Source organism: Pimephales promelas, chromosome 25, assembly GCF_988280905.1.
Source record: "Pimephales promelas chromosome 25, fPimPro1.hap1.1, whole genome shotgun sequence".
Taxonomy (NCBI): Eukaryota; Metazoa; Chordata; class Actinopteri; order Cypriniformes; family Leuciscidae; genus Pimephales; species Pimephales promelas.
In genome coordinates, this window is record NC_142793.1 from 24165552 (window position 1) to 24192944 (window position 27393).

The 27393-nt window shown below is 37.0% G+C and overlaps 1 protein-coding gene across 2 annotated transcripts; it reads right to left on the reverse strand.

Annotated features, from left to right (window-relative positions):
* Positions 1–2744: 2744 nt before the first annotated feature.
* On the reverse strand, positions 2745–27317 carry LOC120460396 (neuronal acetylcholine receptor subunit alpha-7). Of its 2 annotated transcripts, none has more exons than XM_089127842.1 (10): positions 26341–27317; positions 23774–23913; positions 20979–21023; positions 16618–16727; positions 14620–14699; positions 12060–12227; positions 9735–9929; positions 9235–9321; positions 8153–8262; positions 2745–5782 (listed from the first exon to the last, which is right to left on the reverse strand). In XM_089127842.1, the coding sequence occupies exons 2-10, from the start codon at positions 23867–23869 to the stop codon at positions 5204–5206; spliced, it is 1470 nt and encodes a 489-aa protein (XP_088983968.1). In that variant the 5' UTR covers positions 23870–23913; positions 26341–27317; the 3' UTR covers positions 2745–5203. The 2 variants fall into 2 exon arrangements, with proteins under 2 accessions (XP_088983968.1, XP_088983967.1); XM_089127841.1 differs by having other exon boundaries at positions 25063–27317.
* Between the last annotated feature and the right edge of the window lie 76 nt (positions 27318–27393).

Below are 27393 nucleotides of genomic sequence, written 5' to 3' on the forward strand. Positions count from 1 at the left end.
ACTTGTGTGTGTGTGTGTGTGGGAGGAGGGGGTATTTACTAGTTGAAATGTCAACACTATAGTTAAAAAATGCAACAAAATTCAGCAATATTTGGAAGAAATTACTGAACATTTATTTATTTTAACATTATTGTGTTCATTTTAATCTTATATCTGTTATATAACCATTTATTGAAGGTTATTTAATGTTGATCTAACCAGCAGAAGACGCTCGCAGGGTTAAATCCCAGTTGCACAGGCGGGGCATGTTGTCACACTGCGTTACAGTTAGCCTCTATTAGAACTATGATATTCTATTCTATACTTTTATGAACTCTATTGAGAAACCATGAGAAAAAGGTCAATAAAGACTGAGAGTTAATGTTTAGAAATTATGATTATGTTTTGAAGAATGCTGTATAGCTGTGTTTTGAGGTGTGTGTGTGTGTTGTCAAAATCAAAAATTCTTTAAAAAAAATGCCATTATTGTATATGAAAAGGTATTTTATTGACAAAATATTTAAGTTTTTCTTGTAGAACATGTTAATCTGGTCATGTTTTACTCATGTTGTCACAGTCACGTCCATTCTTTCAGGGTAAATCACGAAAAAAGTAAACACTGTATTAATAAAACAAAACCACATAATTGTTCTAGATATGTGAAGTTAATTTCTCACAAACTGAGACGGTCAAAAAGGTTGTGCTCCTTCACTTTTACAGCTCTGTAATCTTACCTTGTGTCTGTTTTTATTTCTCATAAAGGATTTATATGACTTAATACCCCAAAACACGTAACAGAGCATTATCAACCTGTGAAAATGATCTTCCACCATCTCACTAATGCAGAACATCCATCCTCCACTGGATGGCAACACAACCATGCTGGATGAATGCAGTCTCCCTTCGCTTGCTGAAAACATAGGAGAGGAAACAGAAATCATGTCTATGGTTATTATGAATCATACACTCTTAGAAAAAAGGGTTCTATATATGTAGCATAGGGTTCTTTACACAACAAAGGACCTTTTATGCCAAAAAAAAAATATGATAATGACAAGAAAGAACCCTTTTGGCACAAAGGTTCTTTATAGGCTATTATTCATATATTACATTATTTTGCAACATTTTGCAGTTGTAATTAAATTAATGTTTATTAAACTGTTGTAGTAACTTAATATCACATTTTAATCATGTTGATTTTTGGAGGATCAAAACTGAAATGCCACTCTTCGTGTGATATTGATCAATTACATTTTTTAACCCCCATATCTTAAATTTTGTGATCATTCACATGCATTGCATTTAAGGGGTTCCAAATACGTAGCGCTTTAGAACCTTTTAAGGTTCTATATAGAACCTTTTCTTCTAAGAGTGTAGATATTAATGCTTCTCGGAGATGACGGATGACGGAACGATCTTGTATAAGTTTGGCACCAGCGCATGGGATTATTTAAAGCATTTATTAAAAGTGTTTTTCATCACAGAAGTCTCTGTCACAGCCAAAAGATCCGGTTTTGCTTTTCATGCATAACCATAAAACATGGAAATGTTCACCACAAACAGGGAATCATAGTTATTAAAAACCTGTATGACGCATCGTTCAAAGTTTGGTTATATAGTGCTACTGCGTGATTGATCAGTTTCACTGTCGCCAACACGCAGTCCACGCGCATTATAAGACACGACACAGATGTTCATTTACAGTATGAAATCATTACATAGCAGCTACTATGCAGGCCCTCGTAAAATATATTTACTCAAAGAAGTAGGCTACCTCAAAGAAAACCATGCATTATAATAAGCCATTGCATTCCCATCGTTCATCATGTCCGACAAAACAAGGCAATACATTTTAGAGCCCATTGGAAGAGCAACGTGTCAAATTTCACTAATTAAGCAACAATTATTCTTCTCTTCTGAGCATTTGGCTACCTGAATAATACTTGCTTATCCAGCAGAAAAAAATGCTATCCTGAAATCTTGGGAAGAGCTAGTCTCCGTGTGCCAGGATTTCCCATCTGTTCCCTGACCTCGGTTTTCCTCTAGCTTTCCTACCAATCTCTCATTCTGAATGTTTCAGTCGTTCTTCTGCAAAGTCAAATTATGCAGAAGAATAACTGAAGGCATGACATGCGCAGATAAAACGCTGGTGTGGACGGAGATCGTATTCGTGTTTATTCTCCGTTTTTAAAAGGAAAACGCAGTGTGGACTGAGTGGAAAACGCAGTGTGGACTGAGTGGCCAGAGCTATAGGTCTGTAGTTGTCTTTACTGTTAAGTTTGCCAGTTTTATCTTTTACAATTGGAACCAAAATAAAAGACAATATAAATAAATGAATAAAATAAAAGCCGCGCTCTGAAATGGCGCCACGAGCTCGCGAGAAAATCGCAAATATCTCGGCGAAAAATCAACGTTTCGACACCAAGTTTTTATCGAGTGGAGAACGGACCGAGGCCTTTCGAAAGAGACATTCGAACCGACTGTCCGAACTAAACAAACCCATACGCGTTTCGTAATTTTTGGTGGAGTGTTCGCGGAGATATTAGCCGAAAACCGTCGGCCGCGCTCTGAAATGGCGCCACGAGCTTGGGAGAAAAACGCAAATATTTTAAAAGTTCACATAAACATTTTGATAAATAGACACAAAGCACTTATGATAAAAAACTGCAGTATTGTTGTGCATTTGACAAACTTTGATTTGGTTTGAAATGCAAAAGCTTCTGAAATGCTTTCCGTCAAAACCCTCTGAGACACATAAAACAGAATACTTTAATAGAAAAATACATTTATTCATACAGGGTTCACAAACCAGTACCTGAAAGAAAAATGAGATGTTGGGAAAGGTCTATAAAAGGTTCAACAAGGAAAACTGATTTTCCAGAAGACAAAATGACTCAAATAGTTGTGTATTGTAATTCACATAAGAGTGCATTTATGTGCTGCTTATTAGTCAAATGACGAAGTGATTTCAAGTAAAACAGAGCATTTGTGAATCTATCAGGCCTGAAAAACAACCAAACAACACAATATAATGTGACAGGTCCCAAAACTGGTTTGACTTTAACACATGACTTAATTGTTATGATGATAATATAATTTAGCAATTAAAAATGCTGGATTAATTTAGAATGTATTAAAAATAAGCAATTTCACTAGTGGACTCAGACTTTTGGACCCCGCTGTACAACAAAAACACATCAAACTTCATTTCAACACTCACATGAAATCACACCTAGTCACACAGAGAGAGAACCAACATACAAATATCACAATTAAAACCTGTATTGCTGTTTGTAAGTCATTAACATTAATAATCTTGAGCTCAAACCAACATCTTTATCTTATAATGAATCATTAGTCATAGAGTCCTGTCAGTTCATTTATGCATTAACAACATCCCAGCAATTAAGGGTTAAGGTATTAGGGCTGAGCAGTATAATTAACAAAATTGATTATTTTTCAACCTTTCAATATATATATATATATATATATATATATATATATAAACTCAATACTTGCTCTAAAATTGGAAGAACCATAATTTCAATCAATGCAGACAAACAGGTTCAAAATGTTTAATGTGTATGTTTAACATTTAATGATTTTCATATATATATATATATATATATATATATATATATATATATATGCACAAATGTAATACATCTACAGCAATATTTACCTACACATATTTTACTAAAACGTTTAAATAAGTGTACAATGCCACACAGACTTTTGAAGTGATGCAAATAAATCGATAAATCCGTGTTGAAACTGATTCTCTGACAAGAAATCATAAATGGAAATAAATGAAACTTACTAACAGTAAAGGCCCGTTCATACCATGAACGATAACTATAACGATAAGTATACTGGTGTCCACACCAGTTGACGATATCGTTCTGTTTATTATAAGTGTGCACTTCAGTTTTGGCATCTGCCTCGCAGGATGCATTCTGATTGGCAGTCGATGTTTTTATAGTTCATCAGCTGGAAAAAAAATCGTTCTAAAAAGCAATTCCAACAATATCATTCCTCTGTGCCATTATCAACATACTTATACTGTGTAGATGATATCTTTATCATTATAGTTATGCTGTGGACGAAATCTTTATCGTTATAGTTATGCTGTGGGCGATATCGATTATGCTGTGGACGATATCTTTATCTTTATAGTCATGCTGGGCAGATATCTTTATTGTTATAGTTATGCTGTGGATAATATCTTTATTGTTATAGTTATGCTGTGGACGATATCTTTACTGTTATCGTTATGCCAACCCGATCTCACGGGAATTCGTACGAATTTTACGAGGTGGCTAATTCGTAACAATTTGTACGACCTTACTCGTACGAATTAGTACGATTTAGCTAATTCGTACATATTTTACGAATTAGCCAATTCGTATGAATTCGTATGAATGACCTACCCCTGACCCCGCCCCTAAACATAACCGTCACGTGGGTTTAGACAAATCGTACAAATTTGTACGAGTGAGGTCGTATGAATTAGTACGAATTAGCCACTTTTGAATCATTCGTACGAATTCGTACGAATTAGTCGTGAGATAGGGTAGGTTAGGCTGTGGACGATATCTTTATCGTTATAGTTATGCTGTGGACGACATTTGTATCATTAAAGTCATGCTGTGGATGATATCTTTACTGTTATCGTTATGCTGTGGACGATATCTTTATCGTTAAAGTCATGCTGTGGACGATATATTTATCGTTAAAGTCATGCTGTGGACGATATCTTTACTGTTATCGTTATGCTGTGGACGATATCTTTATCGTTAAAGTCATGCTGTGGACGATATATTTATCGTTAAAGTCATGCTGTGGACGATATCTTTACTGTTATAGTTATGCTGTGGACGATATATTTATCGTTAAAGTCATGCTGTGGACGATATCTTTACTGTTATAGTTATGCTGTGGATGATATCTTTATCATTATAGTTATGCTGTGGACGATATCTTTAGCTTTATTGTTAGTTATCGTCCTTGGTTTGAACAGGCCTTAACGCTGCTTGTTTAAATAAGAAATGGAATAAAACATCTCGTTAATAAGATGAGGACAATTAAAAAGTGCATAAATGTGATTTCGCTCAGCCCTAATTAGCATGTCATTTGCACTCCCATTACACAAGAATCTCGTCGTTTCTGAGCGATGTACAAAAAACGTAAAATGACAAAGTTCTAGCGGCAAGAACGTCAGGCATCAGGTGAAGAAATCTTTCGAGATGGCTTCCACGAAATTAGGCGCCGACATCATGATCCCGATTGTGCAGAGGATTGTAAAAATAGAGAACGCCATGAGGCACAAACGATCGATCACCGCCGCCGCGAACTTCCATTCGTTACACACGTTCTCGTCCTCATCCTGGTCGCGAAATCGTTTGGCGATATACCTCACCTCCTCCAGAATTTTGGCCAGTTCCAATTCCAAAGCCCCACCCACGATACCTCCACTGACTCCGCCTCTGATCCCAGCTCCGCCCCCTAGCGACGGCACCGCCGACCCCGGCAACAGCACGTCATCCTCAGTAGATGCCACGAGACGCCCGCAGAGCACGCCGTGAGAGTCATGAGCATAATGGCCGCCCTCCATCCCTCTGAAGCCGATATACAGCATGTTCCCGCTGTTGGGCTGCAGCGCCCCCTGGCTGACCGACAGATCCACGCTCGACACACTCCCACACCGGGGATGTTTGTTATGACACGCCAGACGGATCCGCTCCTCGCCGGGCCGGCGCATGCGGAGAAACCAGGCGCACCAGTTCAGGAGGAGAACGCGGGTCTAGACAACAAAACACAAGCATGAATAGCCGCGTTTCCACCGAAATTCCCCGGAACAACAGGGGCTTTCGCACCTTTTCATTGGCCGCGTTTCTACCGCAGGAACTTTGGGAGTGTTTCGACCACACGAATCAGGGTCTAGAAGAAGCTCCGGGTCAATATTTCCCCCTTCTAAAAGTCCCCAATACCCCTAACGTCCCTTAGAGATGGAAGAGGATTTTTCAGGAGTGATGATATAACTGCGCCAAGTCGAAGTGCTATTTCACCATACATTATAGTTGTCCATTTTACCGGCTTAGAAAAGTGCCACGTTTTATTTTGTGTCACTTGGTTGAGTAACTGTATTTAAATAGGGAAACCGTGGAGGCGTTTGGTCACTTCTAACTTCATCTCTGCTTGAATCCTAATGAATGAACTGGGCTAAGCTAAATGCTATCAAAGTGTCGCCGCGCGCCAGAGCGATTGAGTGTACGCACCGAAACGAGAGAGGTATGCATCAACTTGTCTTAGTTAAGGGAATAACATAGTTTAAATTTAAAAAAAAAAAAAAGCGGGAATTGTAAAGTAGCGCTCAGTCCTACGTCACCGGACTAATTAGCCTAATCTTTCCGGGACTTTAGACCACGGTGGAAATGCAGACAGCAACAGGTCTGAGGGAAATGTATTAAAGTCTATTGTTAATTCGAATAGCAAACAACTGTTACTGCACGCACCACAACAGATGATGGTTGAAATAAAATGGTGCATGGAGTCAACCAATCAGCATGTCCAGCGCCCATGAAATTTCCTGAACTTTGGAAATATTGACCCGGAGCTTCATCTAGACCCTGGTTCCTGTGTTCGAAACACACCACAAGTTCGTAGTTTCCGGTGGAAAGTTCCTGTGGTGTAAACACAGCTAATGAAGTAACGATTTCAAGCATGCAAATACTACTGTGTTTCATGATTGGTTTGTTTGAGCACTATTTGCATAACTCACAAAGATTCGCTGAGTCAATATGACTGAATCAATGCAGGTGACTCATCATAACGCTGTAGGCTTTTCTGGAGGCGTACGCGGCTTCCTCCTAATTGGTGTTTGAATATTCATTGTCATTCTACACAACGAAGGCCTGACATATATTATTCAGGCAAAAATGGAAATTAATATTTCATCTTGGCTAGGTTAAGAGTGTGCCTGGAAAACAAATTTGCACACAGTTTGTTTTCTAGTGTCCAGTCTCATGCATTTGGTGTGAATCGATTCTGATTCATGTCGCACGTCCTCTTAGAACGAGGCGACCGGCGCTCGGAAAGACACTTTAACCTTCAACACTTCTAGTACAGAGTGAGAGAGACTGTTGTAACTTAACTTTTATTATTTTATATATATATATATATATATATATGAAGAGTTCAGATGCAAAAGCCTCTAAGTGCAATTTGAAATTTTGTTCTAGAATGACCATTTTTATCAAGCTTGTGTATTTAAGTTCAGTAATTTCACTTAAATGACAATTAATAGGTAATCTTCATTGCCATTTAAGTGAAATTACTGAACTTAAATATACAAGATTGATAAAAATGATCATTCTAGAAGAAAATTTCAAATGGCAGATTACTATTATTTTTTGTATTTTGTTTTTATTTCATTATTAATATATTTTCAAATGTGCATATGTATTTTTTTACTTTTTGCTACGTTTATTTATTTGTTTAAGTTTACCTTTTTTTTAAAACTTAATTTTTAATTTTGCTACTGTATATTCTGTATGGTTAATGTTATAGCCGGTAAATTTATATATATTAGGGCTGTGCAAAAGTTAATTGCGATTAATCGCATCCAAAATAAAAGTCTGTGTTTACATAATATATTTGTGTGTGCTGTATATAATTATTTTGTATATATAAATACACACACATGCATGTATATATTTAAGAATTATTTGCGCTTCAATTCTGTATATATTTATAAATAAATAATCTATATTATATAAATATAAATATTTTATATATGAATAACACATTTTCTTAAATATATACATGCATGTGTGTGTATTTATATATACAATATAATTCTATACAGCACACACAAATATATTATGTAAACACAGACTTTTATTTTGGATGCGATTAATCGCAATTAAATTTTGCACAGCCCTAATATATATATATATATATATATATATAACATTAACCATACAGAATATACAGTAGCAAAATTAAAAATTAAGTTTTTAAAAAAAGGTAAACTTAAACAAATAAATAAACGTAGCAAAAAGTAAAAAAAATAAATATGCACAATTGAAAATATATTAATAATGAAACAAAAACAAAATACAAAAAATAATAGTAATCTGCTTGTGACAGTGACGGAGAGCATTTCTCTTACCCATCGTGGCATCTTGGCTCCGTCGGGATCGTGATAGTGATACTGCAACACCAGGACTGTAGCGATGACGGACAGACCCACAATCACCATGGTGGTCGCAAAATATTGAGCTGAAACACACACACACACACACACACAACAATCCCTGCATGTAGATGAAGCATTCATGAGATCTTCAGCGATGTGTGTCTGAGCTGTGAGAAACACACTGTGCCATTACAGAACGTCAAGCTTCAGCAAACCCAATCTACTCTAATCCCGACCCCTCGAGATCTCTCAGTCCTGCACAATGAAGGAGTCACGGTAAAATCACTCATTATTTAAACGGATTTATCACAGGAGGAGGAGGTAGAATTATTACGTTAATAATAGTAACTTAAATTTGCATCTGTTCCTCACACAATTCCCTCATGTGATGCTGTTTTTGGTCCTACAAGTGTCAAATATCTCATTCTAATTGTATTTACCATTTACTTTTTATAGTTTGCAAGTTTTGCAAGCCAGTTATCACTTACATTTATGCATTTAGCAGATGCTTATATCCAAATCGACTTAAAGTAATAATAAGTCATAATAATAATATATAATAAAGTAAATAAAGTAATACTTACTTAAAGTAAATACTTAAAGTAATAATAATAATATATAATAAGGTAAATAAGGGTAACATTTGATGCATTTAAAATTAGGATTTTTTATGTGATGTTAATTTCATGTTTATGGCTGTTATTGCTTTTGAAATAATAAACTCACATGACAGCAGTTCATACTCTATTAATGTAAAGGGACAACAGCATGATAATCATGAAAGTCAAACAGATTCCAGACAAACTTGGTTACTAAAACATGTAACATGGTCTTTTGTTTGAGGTTATTGGATGGGTTGTGATGTTAGTGAACAGACAGATAACATGTCATGTTTCAGGGCGAATGATTGCACTGGTTTCTAACAGGCCCGTTCGTAAATGATGCACAACCATGAATGTGCGGCATCTCGGTTTTCAGGGTCTCATTTCTCTCAATCTGAGCCACTCATTACTGTCAAGCCCCGCCCCCCTGCTGTGATTGACAGCTCCACTCACCAATCAGAGGCACAGAATCTGACGTGGCGGGCATGATCTCAGCCACCAGGAGCATGAAGACGGTGAGTGACAGCAACACTGTGATTCCTGTCATAAAACAACAAGAACAGGACAGATAAACACGTTAATATCGGTGTTCACTGCATGCTATAGCAAAACACACACACACACATATATACACACACACACACACACACACATACACACAGTATAATGGTTTGTATATTGTACTGTATATGAATAAATCCCATTATTTTATATTTATTAATATTCACACTCACACACTAACTCACTCACAGAACTAAGACACCATGAAATTAAGGACACACACTGAGCATTAGACGCTCTTGTATTGTAAAATCAGCAGCTCTTGTTTGCTGAACTCAAACCCATTTATCAGCAAGAGCAGACTTTCCTCAGGAGAGATATCTGAGAAGCAGAACACTTCATTCAATCTCACTACTCATATTAAAGAGGTGTGTGTTTTGCATGCGTCTGACCTAGAGATATCTTCTCCCCGGAGTCGGCGGGCAGCAGAAACACCAGCAGGGCGAGAGTGGAGATGAGCACGCACGGGATCAGGAGGTTCAGCCCGTAGTAAAGCGTCCTCCTCCTCATGACCACGGTGAAGGTGATGTCAGGGTACGGCTCCTTACAGCAGTCGTAGAACTTCTCATTCCTCCTGCCTGGAACCTCTACAACACACACACACACACAGGTCAAAACACCCTAGCAACTGCATAACAACACCCTGTCAACCTCTCATAACACCTTAGCAACAACCTGTCAACCCCCTTCCCAACAACAGCCTAGTAACTGGATAGCAACACCCTAGCAACCATCCATAAAACCCTAGCAAACCAACATCAACCCCCATGATGCTCTAGCAGCCACATAGCAACAAACTCTCAACCCCCATAACACCTTAGCAGCCGCATAGGAACACTCTAGCAACCACTCATATAATCCTAGCAACTGCATAGCAACACCCTTTCAACCTCCCATAACACCTTAGCAACAACCTGTCAACCCCCTTCCCAATAACAGCCTAGTAACTGGATAGCAACACCCTAGCAACCACCCAAAAAACCCTAGCAAACCAACATCAACCCTTAAGACACTCTAGCAGCCACATAGCAACAATCTCTCAACCCCCATAACACCTTAGCAGCCGCATAGGAACACTCTAGCAACCACTCATATAATCCAAGCAACTCCATAGCAACACCCTGGCAACCCCCATAACACTCTAGCAACCACATAGCAACATCCTGTCAAGCCCCATAGCAACATCATAGCAACCCCCTGCCAACCTCCCATAACACATTAGCAACTCCATAGCAACACCCAGTCTACCCCCCTCCCAATAACACCCTAGCAACCCATTTAACCCCAGCAAACCAACAACAAAACCCTGTCAACCTCCCATAACACCCTATCAGCTGCATAGCAACAACCTGTTGCAACTTAAAAAAATGCCTAGCAACACCCTAGCCAGAGTTCCATCCAATCAGCAGCCTCGAACAGACCATCACGAGCCAGCACTCAAACCAGAACGAACAGGAACAGAGAAACATCATACCAAGATATTTCAAAGTTTATATTATATCCTAATATTCCTGATCCAAGCCTGAGGATTATAATAATTATGACCCCAAGTCTCATCTTCACGTGTTGGCCAGATAATTATTTTTCTGATCATTTATTTTATGCAACACTGAAATTATGCACTCTCTCCAGCTTCTGGCGCTCATATTGTTCTGGAAGACAGAAATGTCATATACATATCAGGGCATCTTGTGAAATACTGACTTTATTTACAGATGAATGATTTCACATGCACTTATGAAGGAAATCTCTGCTTCATCTTTGTGTGCGTGTATGAAATTATGGATGACAGATGCTATTATGTAAAACTTCTGTTTGTTTCCATCCAGTGTGTCTGAACATCTGCCTCAAATCACACGTCTCACCTAAAACCAAATAATACAAAAACATATATATATGAACAAAATTATTTACATGAATTGGAATGAAACTATATAAAAATGAGATGTGTTGAAGTTGTAGTAAAATTACTCAAACTGAAATAATGTAATAAAAAAATAAATAGACATTTAGAAACTAATAAAAAGTACAAAATACAACAAAATTATTAAAATTAAAATATATTTTTTGTTTAGTTGAAGAACTAAAAGTACTGAAGAACTAAAACTGAAATGAAAGTGAATAAAAATGAATTGCACATTTATACAAAAAAAATATTATAAATAAAACATCAAAATTATTAAAACTGTATAATTAAAATCCAAATAAATTGGTTAATTTAATCTGAAGTACTAAAATTACTAAAATTAAAACTGAAAAAAAAAAACAATTATACTTTTAAAAACGAATACAACTCACAAAAAAACAACATTATTAAAACTAGAATAAAAATAATTGTTAAAATTGATAAAAGTACTAAAATGACTAAAAATGAAATAAAAATTAATTATACATTTAGAAGACAAAACACAAAGTTATTAAAACTGTAATTGTAGTAAAATTACTAAAACTAAATTTAAAACTTGTAAAAAAAAAAAGTGTAACTTTGAAAGTGGAAAATATACTAAATTAAAACTATTTAAAATATGAATAAATACTATAATACTACTACGAATATTATTAATAACTGTTCCGGACACTGTCCAATGGTAATATAATGTGTTTTAGTGCATTTACCATGATACCAGCATGCTATTTCTTGCAATATGTTAAATTCCCACTTAAATAACATGGTTAATGATTACGTTAATGATCCAGCATGACTGTGTGAAACTCACCGACCAGATCCCATTCCCCGTTGGCGATGTAGCCGGTGATGTCGGCCTCCATCATCTGCAGGTCCAGAGCCCATCCGCCGTACGTCCACGAGCCGAACTTCAGGTCGCAGCGCTGGACGTCGAACGGGAACCAGCGCACGTCGATGTAGCACGTGCTCTTGAAGATCCCTGAACAAGTCACGTTTATTTCAACACACAGCGACCAGAAAAAGAAAAAAAGAACCAGTTGTTTAAGAACGTTTACCTTTCCTTTTTTTTTTTAATTGAGTGTTTATCAGAGGGGTCCAAGTCCCTAGGTCTTTTGTTGCAATTGAACCATGAATACACACACAAAATATATATTTTTAATGGATTCGAGGAGTTTTGTGGTTGAAATTTAAAAAAGTAACAAATCCGCGGGTCAATTTGACCCCTTAGGAATTAATGGAAAGCGACTTTACCGAAAATGGATTTTATAATGTCAACATGTGCATCTGAATGCACACTGAAGAGAAACTGTCTTTAGGACCCAGCGGTATAAGCCCATCTAGAGTCATGAAATATCATATTATATTATTCTTTTTCACAAGAGGTCGGCAAAGACACCCAATGTAAGATATTTTGAGCTGAATTAAAAGGTTTATGCATGAAATTGTGAGTTATTTTGAATTTAAGTTTATTATTTCATGATCAAATCTAGTAATTTAAAGGCAAAATAAATAAATAAATAAATAATAAAAAAAATGCATTAAAAAATGTAAAAAAAAAATATTATCAAAATATAATTAAATACGTTTATGGACAAAAAAAATTTGACCAGCGAGGGAAGGATGAGGGTTAAGATATCTGAAGAATCTTGTGTGGAATTGAAAGGTTCTATGGATATTCAAGGTTCATCAATGCCAATAAAGAACTTTTATGTTTAGGGGCATATGTTAATCCAAAGTATAGCCAAAAATAATTCCTCATATATCGGAAGAAGACCAAAGACATCCTTCCCTCTGAAGTCAAACTCCTGTGGATCTAGTTTGTCCCTCATTACTCGGAGTCTGAAGGCCTTCCAAACCCATTCTGCACTTCAGGCTGAGACTCGTGTGTGTGTATTGATTTCTGTCAGTGGACAGGTGGCTGCTTCCTCACAGTAATCAAGACGACACGCTCCGAGGTGAAAGTGTGTGTTTTCCAGGTGACAGGAAGTTAAGGTCACCCTGAACCCTGTTAACTCCACTAGGGATAAATGTTCCCGCCGCCGTCTTCGAGTCACGTCTCGTGGATCGTGTTTAGGAGACGAGCGCACGTGAGCAGCGCAACAATGATGTGGCAATGACCTGTGGGAAACTCAGGATTTACTTCGAGCCTTGGCTAAGATGATGAGAATAAATCTGGAGACGCGGCGCTGCGGATAGAAGCGGTTCAGCAGATTGACAGAAGTGAGTAGGTAGGTAGAACTTTAGGTATTTTGGAACTATGCATTTTGAAACTTTACATATTTTGGAACTATGTATTTTGGAACTTTAGGTATTTTGGAACTTTTTGTATTTTGGAACTTTACATATTTTGGAACTTTTTGTATTTTGGAACTTTTTGTATTTTGGAACTTTACATATTTTGGAACTATGTATTTCGAAACTAGATAGGATTAGATAGGACTAGATTTAGGTATTTTGGAACTAAGTATTTTGGAACTTTCTGTATTTTAGAACTTTACATATTTTGGAACTTTTTGTATTTTGGAACTTTACATATTTTGGAACTTTTTGTATTTTGGAACTTTACATATTTTGGAACTATGTATTTCGAAACTAGATAGGATTAGATAGGACTAGATTTAGGTATTTTGGAACTAAGTATTTTAGAACTTTCTGTATTTTAGAACTTTACATATTTTGGAACTTTTTGTATTTTGGAACTTTACATATTTTGGAACTTTTTGTATTTTGGAACTTTACATATTTTGGAACTTTTTGTATTTTGGAACTTTACATATTTTGGAACTATGTATTTCGAAACTAGATAGGATTAGATAGGACTAGATTTAGGTATTTTGGAACTAAGTATTTTAGAACTTTCTGTATTTTAGAACTTTACATATTTTGGAACTTTCTGTATTTTTGGAACTTTCTGTATTTTAGAACTTTACATATTTTGGAACTTTCTGTATTTTTGGAACTTTCTGTATTTTGGAACGTTACATGTTTTGAAACCATGTATTTTGAAACTTTAGGTATTTTTTACATTTAGGTATTTTGGAACTATGTATTTTGGAACTTTCTGTACTTTTGGAACTTTCTGTATTTTGAAACTAGATATTTTTAAAACCATGTATTTTGGAACTTTAGGTATTTTGGAACTATTTATTTTGGAACTTTCTGTATTTTGAAACTTTAGGTATTTTGGAACTTTCTGTATTTTGCAACTTTAGGTATTTTGGAACTATGTATTTTGGAACTTTTTTTAAATAGAATTTTTAAATTTACATTCCCAGAAGGACTTGGAAAGCACGATAACTTAACACACCCACATGAAGACTTCATCCCATCATCATAACAGGCAGAAATGGAGAGTTTTGTGAGTATTTTACCTGGCGGCAGGTACTGGCAGTATCCAGAAGAGTTGATCAGCACGTTGGTGTGAAATGCGGCGTCAAATCTCTCATCAGCACTGTTAGAAACCACAGACAAAGAAGAGTTTTCTTTTGTGTCACACTTTGATCACAACATCATTCCAGGGTTATTGTTGTTTAATAAAACTAAAACTAATTAAAATAACGCTGGAATAAAACTAAATATAAATATTAGTTAAACAACTTAAACTAAGCGAAAATTAGAAATGTTGCCTTGGCAATAAACTGAAATAGCAGTGCACGTGTCCAAACTTTTGACGGGTCATGCGGAGGTTTGGAAGTGCATCAGCGTGCAACTTTAGCAGGACAAACAGAACTATAAACCAGGAGCGGCTCGAGTCGGGAGTCAGCGGAGTAAATCACAGTTATTTAAGAAGCCACAAAACTGCCAAAGATGAGAGAGAGAGAGAGAGAGAGATTCAGCCATGACAGCAATCAAAGGCCAAACCCTCATTCACTGAACTTCCTCGCTCTTCTCCGACACAGAGCTGAAGGGAACGTGTGCAAGAAGAGACGAAAGCTGAGATAACATCTTCTACAGTGACATAAATCTATAATCAGTGTGGTCTGATCATAAACACTGTTTGTACAGGAGTTAACAAACCCAGCATTGACCAGCATTCTTCATATCTTCTCTTGTGTTCACATTAAGTTTCTTAGCTTGTGTTTAAATCACTGTAATCAATCCATTCGGAAACAGTCGGAGTAGCTATCGCTCCTGGATGGGACGGGAATTGACAGAAATCCAAAAAAATTACAAACTTTCCGATTTTTAAGCTATTTGATGATGCATCATAGCTATTAAATAATATTTTAAAAATACAATTGAATCGATCATACTCGATTGACCTGATCCACATTAAAGTTTAAAGATGTTTTTGCATACAATAATTAAAATGGCCATATATTAGTCTTGATGTGTTTCAGGCTCTACTAGAACAGGTTTTCCTGCTTGCTTTATTCTGCGTATGAATTATTATAAGTTATAACGAGGAATATTGTGACGTGTTGGTTCCGGGGAGAATCTCAAGACTACAATGAGTTCAGAAACACTGACTGCGATATAGAGAAGAACGTTTTCATGCTCAAACAGCAACATTACACACTAAAGAAAGATAAACATGGGAAAAAGCATAAAACAGGTTCTTGGATTTCTTCCAACTGCGATCGGGGTTTGGGATCTGGCTTTGGGATCGGGATTCCAAAAGGGGGTTTGGATCGTGATTGGGTTTGGGATCCGGCTTGGGGATCTAGCTTTGGGATCTGATTTTGGGATCCAGCTTTGGGATCGGGGTTTGGGATCGTGATCGGGTTTGGGATCCGGCTTTGGGATCAGGGTTTGAATCGTGATCGGGGTTTAGGATTCGAGTTTGGGATCCAGCTTTGGGATCGGGCATTGGGATTGGGGTTTGAAAACCAGCTTTGGGATCAGGGTTTGGGATCCGGCATTGGGATCGGGGTTTGGATTGGGCTTTGGGATCCGGCCTTGGGATTGGGGTTTGGGAACCGGCTTTGGGATCGGGCATTGGGGTTTGGGAACCAGCTTTGGGATCAGGGTTTGGGATCCGGTATTGGGATCGGGGTTTGGATTGGGCTTTGGGATCCGGCCTTGGGATTGAGGTTTGGGAACCGGCTTTGGGATCGGGCATTGGGGTTTGGGAACCAGCTTTGGGATCAGGGTTTGGGATCCAGCATTGGGATCGGGGTTTGGATTCCAGCTTTGGGATCGGGGTTTGGGATCCGGAATTGGGATCAAGGTTTGGGATCCGGCATTGGGATCGGGGTTTGGATTGGGCTTTGGTATAAGGCCTTGGGATTGGGGTTTGTGATCCAGCTTTGGGATCGGGGTTTGGGATCCGGAATTGGGATCAGGGTTTGGGATCTAATTGGATCGGGTTTGGGATCTGGCTTCAGGATCCGGTTTTGGGAACCGGCTTAGGGATCTGTCTCTTGTACCTGTTATACAGCAGGATATCCGGCCTCCAGATGAGGGAGTCTGGGAATCGAACCGTGCTGACGCCGGGATAATCGCTGGTGTTCCACTGCAGATAATAGTCGGTCCAATACTGCGACACACACATGAAGTCAGACACATTTACTGCTTTAAAAATTAAAAGGTTATTTGATGGTTCTTCGGATTTAGTAGAATTACCCTGTTCTAATCATTGTTGCTATATTTTAATACACTTAAAATACATGTTAAATCGAAATACGGACTTAACTTAAAAAATGTCATTTTAAAATTAAATTTAAAATTAATGATGAACTTAATTCAACACAACTAGTCGATTTAGCTGTAGATTATTAACTTACATTTAAAATAATGATAGATTTACAAAAAGATCCTTGGTAGCTTTTTTAGTTACAAGAGAAATTGCACACAGTCCTTCATTATAGGGACGACACATCTTACCCCACTCCGTTTAATATAAAAGTCGTAAACTTCTCGGTAAGATCTATTGCATTGGATTCCTGACCGGTGGGTCATGTGACATCTGACCTGAGAAATAATGTGATTTCTGCTTTAATATCACATCTAATGAAATAACCCAGGTCTGCGGTGTTTATTAAAGAGGCTCGCACACGCAGTGGCTTTTGTCTCTGAAGGCATGCTGGGAAAAACGCAGTTATTTTGAGTAAATGTGGAAGAAAGCGCATGAATCTGGCTTTCTTGGAGACCGTAGGGGTGTTTAATCCCGTTTCCTCAGCGTAACCTCAGCTTCAGTGTGTGTGTGTGTTGCTCTTTCAGACGTGAATCCGTCCTCCTACACGCTTAGATCCACTCGGCTGGGACACACACAACTGCGTTTTTACATCTACTAATGAAATGAAGAGTGGAGTTTGCATGAAAACACTAAAGTTATACTTGTAGAGACTGAACCAATCAGACACAGTTATTTATTATATTTGGAAAGACAGGACTTCTTTGCATTTATTCAATCTCCGGGACATTGTGTGTATGATTATTACTCTCTCTTTCACACACACACACACACACACACAGAGTTTTTGTCGAGCACAGAAGAGCAAACGTTGATTAAAGAGTATTTGAGGCCATGGATGAATCTGTAAAGGCGTCTCGTGTGTGTGTGTGTCGTCGCTCCGGATGGGAAATAACCTGCGCCGCATGAATGGAAAGCATCAGAGAGCGATTACAGAGACTTTGCTGTGTTAGCGGCTTCCAATCTTCATGAAGACTGAGGGCATCCTGCTGTTCTTCTGCGCAGAGCGACGATAACCGGCTAATTAAACGAGTGCGGGTGTTTAGAGCAGAAACCGCTGACAGGAGAAACCACACGCCTCGGGGAACGTCCTTCTGAAAGTCCTCACTGAATGTCATCTGAAGAGTCTCGTATAGGCCTAAAGAGTTTTAAGACTGGAAATGCATTTTTCTTCCCCCTTAAACATATGTTCTACATATAAAAGGAAGAAGTAAAAAAATAAATAAACGAGAGTAAATGCTAGTAAATGTCGTGATGCCTAGAGCTGCGAGTGAACTATCAAATCCTCTCGCTCATAAACTGTAAAACATTGAGCGTCTCGTTTGCGGTGTTTAACACAGCCGAATTATAGGAGGATATTAAAGGAGTAGTTCACTTTTCAAAAAACTTTGCTGATAATTTACTCACCCCCATGTCATCCAAGATGTCCATGCAGGGAACTACACTGCGACCAAAATGGTCGCATATGCGACCTTTTGAAATCCCATTGCGACCCTAATTTTTAATGGGTCGCAAATGTATCACTGACTATTTTGACGGGTCTGTTTTTTTTTAGTTTCTTTCGGGTTGTATTTAATCTTCTAAAACCTGTCGGATCGTCCGCTTTTTGTCCCGCCAAAGTCTTTTTTGATCGCGGTGAGTGTTGTAGAGTAGAATGACTGATGCGTTTGACAGGGCGCAAACGAGAGAGAGAGAGAGAGAGCCGCGCGCGCACTATCACGTCTTCACACAACACAAGCGCTGTCTTGCTCTCTCTCTCTATCGCGCGCATATTATTCAAATGACATGATGGTAAAAGGTTTGTGTCTTTATAATAGGCATGCTAATCATAATCATATAGGCTACCATCTGAGCCTGCATGGCGGCAGGAAAAAGACGCAGAGATGCAAGACACCGTGTCTCTTCCTTCCTACACCAAAGGTAGATTTGCGGTCTGGTGTTTGGCTGATAAACTCTGCCATGAGCTAACTCATTATATTGCTCGCGCTGATATTGCCATCGACTAACGTTATCACTAGCAGTTTTTTAGACTAACGTTAGTTTTTTCATCATAATCGCGTGATTCGCGTCAAGACACCTGATTGGCTAATATTACACACTTAAGATAAATTAAATGTTTTATTAAATAATTACTGAAAATATCCCTCTCTTCATCCCACACCCCAAACATGACATACAAAATGTTGTGGAACAGAAACAACCATAGATATATTTAAGCTATCATTTTATTGTCATCACAGCTTTCCAACAGTCCTGCGTATGATTCTACGTTGATTATAAAAGAAAATCAAACGCGTTTTAATGGTAATTATTTTATACAGAAATCATGTATTTATAATTCAGATGAGAATAAAGTTAGGGTTAGTTAAAATTAAGGAAAACAAATATATTGATCTGAAATATTGCAAATTAATTTTACATTCATTCAAGTACAATTACCAAACATATATCAAGGTCATTTTGTCTTTTTATTAATTTAATTAATAAACTAATTATATAAAACTATTGTCAGTGCACTACAAATAAACTGGTTCTATGCGTTTATTAATAAAACTTAAACAACTTAAAAAATACGAGACATTTATAAAAATGCCTTCTGCATTTTTGTTTTGCTTTTCACTCCATTGTACCGAATCGTACCGAACCGTCTGGATGTCTGAACCAAGGTATGAACCCGACCCAACCATGACTTCTGTACCGTTCCACCCCTAATGCAGTTTCATTATTATTCATTACTATCCAGAGTGCGGCTTACTATAAATAATTTGTGCGACCAAATCATGTTTTGCGCCAGTAACTGAAAAAGTTAGTAGCGCAAGTGCCACCAGTGGAAAAGGTTAGTGTAGTTCCCTGCCATGTCTTTCTTTCTTCAGTCGAAAAGAAATGAAGGTTTTTGATGAAAACATTCCAGCATTTTTCTCCATATAATGGACTTCAATGGGAACCAAACGGTTCAAGGTCCAAAAGACAGTTTCAGTGCAAACTGTTCAAATGGCTTTAAACGATTCCAGACGATGAATAAGGGTCTTATCAAGCAAAACGATCGCTCACTTATAAAAAGTTTAAGTTTTATAAGCTCAAATGGTCGCCTTGCGTTCTGTGATGCGCGTTTTGCACTTTGAACAGTTTGACTCTCCTGTTCGAACTCGTTTATCAAAATGAAAAAATCTTTTTTCGTGTCATTTGGTTCATTCAACGAACGGAATGAATGAGTTGACTCGGGAAAAGATTCGTTCATTTTGATGAACGAGTTTGAACAGGAGAGTCACACAGAACAGAGCAAGGCGAGCATTTGAGCTTATAAAACTTAAACTTTGTTATTTATTTTTTTCAATGGCCGATTGATAAGACCCTTATTCATCGTCTGCAATCGTTTAAAGTCCTTTGAACAGTTTGCACTGAAACCTTGAATCGTTTGGTTCCCATTGAAGTCCATTATATGGAGAAAAATCCTGGAATGTTTTCATCAAAAACCTTAATTTCTTTTCGACTGAAGGAAGAAAGACATGGACATCTTGGATGACATGGGGGTGAGTAAATTATCAGAAAAGTGAACTACTCCTTTAAGACTCCTATGTTTGATTTTGGTTTTTATTGTGTTCCTCCATCCATCTTCATCTTTTCAGTAATAATCTCTTTCATTTTGCTAATGCAGCCGAACGCAGGCGGAGCCGTATTTTAATCCAATATGGGTCAAGATATGATCAAAAATGTATAAAGTGGCACGAGTCCAACACTTCAATAACTACTCACACTAGAGATGGCTGATCTTTAATATACACTCTTAGAAGAAAAGGTTCTATCAGCGCTACATATTTGGAACCCCTAAAAGGTTCTATACAGAACCCTTTTTAAGTTCAATAACAATAACCCTTTGTAATCTATATGGAACCTTTTGGGTTCATTCATTATCGTTTGTTTTGTCCTTTCCAGATTAAATATTTCATATTATTGACAAACATCAAGACCCTAAAATTAATTTATGAACTGTAACACGACCAGTTACCGTTTCTTTTACATCTGAAATAAATGTAATGTAAATGACCTCAGTATATGGTGGGCGGTCACATGATAGGAAGAGTCAGTGAGTTTTACCAGTTGAAGCCAGATGTTGGTTGTCAGGACCTGGTTCTTCTCATCCTGGGAATAAAACACAAGAGAGAACAGCCGTCATCTTCGGACGCCATAAAGCGCTTGAGATCGACTCTAAATGTCAGGGAGATTGCGTCGTAATATACAGCTTATTTAAGGAGCGGATGTAAATCATGGCTTTCCCTCTGCTTGAGCTCAAGAGGCGTCTGACATCATTGGTTTATGTACTTCTTGAGTGTTTGATTAGAAAAGCAGGGTTTCTCTGCTGTGATGTGAGCAGGTGTCGTGGCGTCAGGTGTATTTTCAGGACAGGCTTTCAGAAATAGCAAAAATAATCACTGCGAATCACGCAACCGGATCAGTGGCTGTGAAATCTGCATGAAATAGGTTGCAGATCTCTCATTATAAAAGATTGCAGGACTTAGACGTCTGGATGTCAGATAGATGGGTTCAGTTGTGCTCGTGTAGATCTCGATTGGAAACTGACATGGCTCTTTCTCCAACTCTAAATGGATTTTCATTTCCATCAAATGCTCCATCAGAGAGTGGAAAGTTCTTAATCAAAGTGTGTATTTCACAAATAGATGTGAACTTCAATATCTGACAACACATCATTAGCACTCTCATCGTTCATCACTATTATTTACAAAATGTAATAAATAAATAATAAAAAATATTTGAGATTAAATGAATGAATTAATAAATTCAGGTCAATATACATAATTTAAATAAATTTGGCTAAATAAATAAACATAAAATAAAAAAATAACATACAACTAGGTTATATTAAGAAATATTGCAATAAAATATAAACAAACAAGTAAATAAAAAAATATTAGAATCATTTCGAATATACTTTAATATAAAATAATTTTGGTAAAAACATTTTATACACAAAAAATACAATAAAAAAATTTAATTTACATATATAAATGTTAAAATAAAATAAATATAACTTTTAATAAATCACATAAATATAAAACGTATATATATAAAAATATAGACTCAATAAAAATTAGCGTACATGCATGAATAATTAAATAAATAAATTCAGGTAAAAGCATATAATTATTTTGAATAACACAATAATTTTGGAAAAATTAATAATATATAAAATTTTATACAAAAATCAAGTTACAATTAGATATATATGTAACTAGAAGTAGAAAAACAGAGAGAGTGAAGTAATGGTAGTCTGTTTGTGAGGTGGTTAAACAGCTGTTGAATCGCATCAGAACAGCTGAAAACATCAGCCATAACACAGCTGAGATCTCCAGCACACACACGCACGCTCATCCGAATACACACACGCGTCACGGTTATAGCCTGCAAACATCAAAGCACACACATACACACACACTCCTCCAGACTCAACTGAGTGAATCCCAATGTTTGCCAGCAATTCAAACCTAAGCAAATGTGAGTTATCGTTTTCATATTAGCGTGAGCTCCTTAAACACAGGCTAGCAGCCAGCATTAATGAGTTCATCATACACTCATTATGTAGTCGAGCGATGGAGTGAGACAACAGTGAGCAATAGAGAGAGAGACCTTCTCCTCCATGAGCTCTGTCAACAGATCCACTTCATTTATCTCATTAATATTCAAATTCACACACACACTTTCCTCAGCCACCTAATATAGATTGTATTGCAACCAAAAGCAAAAGCATTGCAACCTTGTTGGATTCCTAAATTTTAGGTTGCTTTGGATAAAAAAGTCTGAATGTAAATAACAGAAGTCTTAGCTGAAATGATCTAAATAATATAAACATTTGTGTTCGATCTGACAAACTGCTCATTTCCAATTATCTATTCATATCTGATATTTTTGTGAGGTTTTTCACTCACCACAGATACCTTCTGAATAAAAAGTGCCCAAACCCCTTCTGAAACCATTAAACAGACCAGCCAGACCAGGCTAGCAAAGACCAGCAAACCAGCTTAGGCTGGTTTAAGATGTTCAGACAGAACTGAATATTCATCTTAATATCATCAAACAATTCAATAATATAATTTCGGTTAGGACCCACGGAGTGCATTAGGATTTTCTGAAAAACTGTTCAAAAGTTATTGGCAAAAAAATACGTTTTTCAGATCTCATGACCTGTAGGTGGCGCTGTTCCCAAATTTGGCACAACCCCTCAGATCATGGTTCAGATGAAACCTACCAATTTTGGTTTCGATTGATCAAAGTTTGGCCAAGAACCAATTTCGGGTCAACCTAGTTAAGTTTGAAACATCCTACATTTTGAACAAATATGAATAAAAATCATGTCTGTGCAGATTGGTCCAAAGATCATCTGACACAATCTGGAATGTGATCAGCACGAAGAGAGCAATCAGGTGAACTAATTTTGATTTTTCTTGATCAAAGGGGTTCAAAAGTTAGAAAAGTGGATTTCTGAACTGGTGGTGGCGCTATAGAGTCCAAAATTGGTCAGATTACTATTCATGACTATCACTACAAGTGTGCCAAATTTCACCATTTTCCTATATTCATAGGCGAGTCGGCTGCGTATATACATGTACATTGGCCTCCGCAGATCATTTGAACGTGTTCCGCCCGAACTGTTTATAAAACATAATTTAATATGATAATCACATTCTGTTTTTATATTAAATTAGGAATTTCTGTCTGAAATGCATTAAAAAAAATCCAAGTAGACGGGGCAAAATACTATCAACCAGTAACATCATAGCTCAGTTTTCACCTTCCAATCGAACCCTAATGTGTAAAATCAAGCCCTGTCCAAAGTTCTGATTGAAGTGTGTGTGTGTGTGTGTGTGTTTACTCACCACGTCCATGATCTGCATCAGACTGAAGCTGAAGTGCACAGTGAGCGAGTGCGAGTCGTTATAAACGGGTCGTTCCAGAGGGGTGTAGTTTCTCATTAAGTCTTTGTAAAGCCGTCGCTGGTGCTCGCCCTGCAGAGAGACTGACACACACACACACACACACACACACACACACACACACGTTGGGTTTAAATGTTTTATGGGGACTTTCCATTGACATATTGTTTTTTATACTGACCACAAACACACAATTCTTGACCTATTTTTCAGTTTTAAACCACCAAATCCAGATCCTCAAACCGGTTCTTATCTGGACGAGTTCGACTGTCAGAAGCATTTAACGAACACATTAAAATAATCAAATTCGAATTCTGTCTGAATGTATCCCAGAATTCTCAGCTTTAGACTGTTTAGTTAAGTCTTCTCAGGACTGATGGTGAAGCTCTCGCTAGATTGGGCGGCTTTTAAATGAAGAAGCTTTAATTGACTGAGAAGGTTCAATTACACTGAGTGTTCCCCAAGATACTGTCTGACCCGCACACGACACACGACACGACACAACACACAATACACGACACACAACACATAACCATCAGCTGTCAAACTGCAAAATCTATCAATCGTTTCCTGCAGGGTGAATATGAATATTCAATCGAGAAGTTAAGGTCACAAGAACAAATCACAGAACAATGACTGAAATCAGTCAGACGGTTGGAAACATAGACTGTAAAAAAAAAGGTTTGAGAGCAAAACAAAGTCAAAGGACAGTGACACTGTTTGCTGAGTCTTTCAGAGCTTTACTTTCAATGGAAATCAATTGAGATCTAGTAGAATCAGGTTATTAAAAACATGATGATCACAGTCATTTTGGAGAGGATCTGTGGGTGGAAACAAACCTGCTTCAGTTCCAAGATCTTTAGAAAACACACACACACACGCAGAAACAAATGCAGGGTGATAAAACATCTGCTTACTTTAGTTCAAACTCTACAGAAACAAAACTCACAGGAGATTTAAATAAATGCATAAATAAACAAATAGATGGATGGATGGATAGATTCCACCTTTTTTGATTAGGCTAAGTAATGATACTTTGATAGCAGTGACATGGTATTCTTTGAAGTATCATGTAACGTTACAGTATAGCCTTTATAGGCTTAATTAATGATGCTACCAATGTATCAGTACTGCCTTTGTACACCAACATAACATAACATAACATAACATAACATAACATAACATAACATAACATAACATAACATAAACAGTGAGTGTAAATGTCCCGGTACCGTGTATGAGGAGGGCAGCGGTCAGCAGAGTCAGTGTCCGGTCGCAGGAGCTCATGACTGACGAGAGAGCACCGAGACTCAACGCGACGCGAGCCGATGCTACAACGCGCTTTTCGCTCAGTGACGCGGACCGCATGGAGACACGTGCGCGCGTTAAAAAACCGAGAAGCGGACAGATAAAGCCGCGGGTGCGCGCGTGATGATACTAAAAGCAGCGTGTGATGTGCGCGTCCCCGACTGCGACTGATCTCTGATCGCTTCTGACGCGACGCTTAAACAGCACGCGTGGATCAGTCAATCTGGAGACCTGGAACAAAACTACTTAACTGTGAAATTAACAAGACAAAAATACCAACTTCAGTCACGTTACAGTGAACGGCACTGCATTACAACAACTAACGTTAAGGGTTCCAAACGCTCTCAGAACTTCTGTCAACGGCAATAGAACGTTCGTTGTAGAACATTCAAAAGTAACATCCCACAATGTTTGCAGAACTCTAAAATGGAATGTTCATGTTCCCTAAATCGCATCACTAAACCAACAAACATTCAAGGCAGAATAGAGTTCAGAGAACATTCAGAAATAACGTTCTGATAACTTAATTGGAATGTTAGCAAAATGTGAACATATTTTTGTTAGCCGAGTTTAATGTAGCCTATAACAACAATATAAAGATTGTTACAAGAGTAATAAAAGAAAATCAATAAACACTTACGGAGCATTAGATGCTGTTGTTCGAGGAGTTTTATTCCGCTGTAACTCAGTGTTCGGCCCATTAGAGATAACAGTCTGTGTCATGAGGTTAAACTATAATCTCATCACACACAATTAAAGTCTTCCTTTTTTTCTGCGAGACTCATAACTTAATGTCTCATATATCATATTACTGGCAAACCAAAGGTTTAATAAACAGCATCAGCTACTTTCACAAGCTTTATAGAGATGATTCAGTTCTCTCGGAAGCTTGAAAATCATAGAAATATATATTTTTTATTTTTTCCGTTCTTTGATCACTATTAAACATGCTCTTATTTTGCAAAAAAAAAAAAATATATATTTTTTCAACATTTGACTTTTTTTAATAATATTTTAAAAATACTAAAACTATATTTAGAAATGTAAATTATAAAAAAAAGATTCAAATTATATTAATGGATATTTTAAATATTATACTTTCAATTGCACAATATTTACAGTATGCATTATAAAATACATGCCATTTAAAATGCATGGCAATAAACTATTATTTGAAATTGTATATGCATGTTGAACTGTACCTGTGAATGTGGTCTTGAGCGGTCGCCTATTTTTAGGGTGATGGACATAAATGGTTTAATCATTGATTTGTCTCTGTGTATTCCCATCAGTCTCAGTTTCCCTCACAGCAGCTGTGATTAAACTCATTCAGACTGACACACACTCATATAAAGTGCTGAAGTGAGAGTCAGGAGAGACATCTGGTGCTGACGCTCCTCAACTGCAGATCAGCAGCACACACACACACACACACACACACACACACACACACACACACACACACACACACACACACACACACGAGTTAAACGCCAGATCTTCATCAGTGTCATTGTGATTACTGTAGTTTCCTAACGAGAATCATTACACTGAAAAACTACTGTATGATGTTCTTCCACAGAGTTTCCAGAACAAATATCAAAACATTCTTCAATCGAAATACATTTACTGGAGATGCTAAATTACACGGCGTATTGTTTTATTTCTAGTAATATTTATTTAATTTAGAAAAATGTTACTCCAAAACGACACCAGTGACCGATTACAATAGAGTGGTAATAAAAAATGACTACCGGCATATTAATAAATTATATTTTATTATGTTTTTTTTATTGTAATGACACCACTGACTGATTATAATCAAGTAGTAATAAAATTTACAATATTAATGAAATATTATATTTCATTATACTAACACCACTGACCACTTATAGTCAAGCATTTATAAAAATCACTATATTAATAAAATATATTTTATTGTTTTTTTATGACACCACTGACCACTTACAGTCAAGTAGTAATAAAAAAATACTATATTAATAACATATTATATTTTATTATAATGACTCGACTGATCAATTAGAATCAAGCATTCAAGACAGAATATTAAGTCTTATTTTCTATTTTTTTTTTAATATATATATTTTTGTTGCTAAAAACAAGAACAAATATCTGCAAACCGAGTAAAAAAATAACCTTGTTTTCTCTTTGAATGAAGTTAATTGTTAAATGAAAATGAAGTGTTTTCTTGTTTTAAGGATGAACTCACTTCATCAGCCGCAATGACGGCAGGG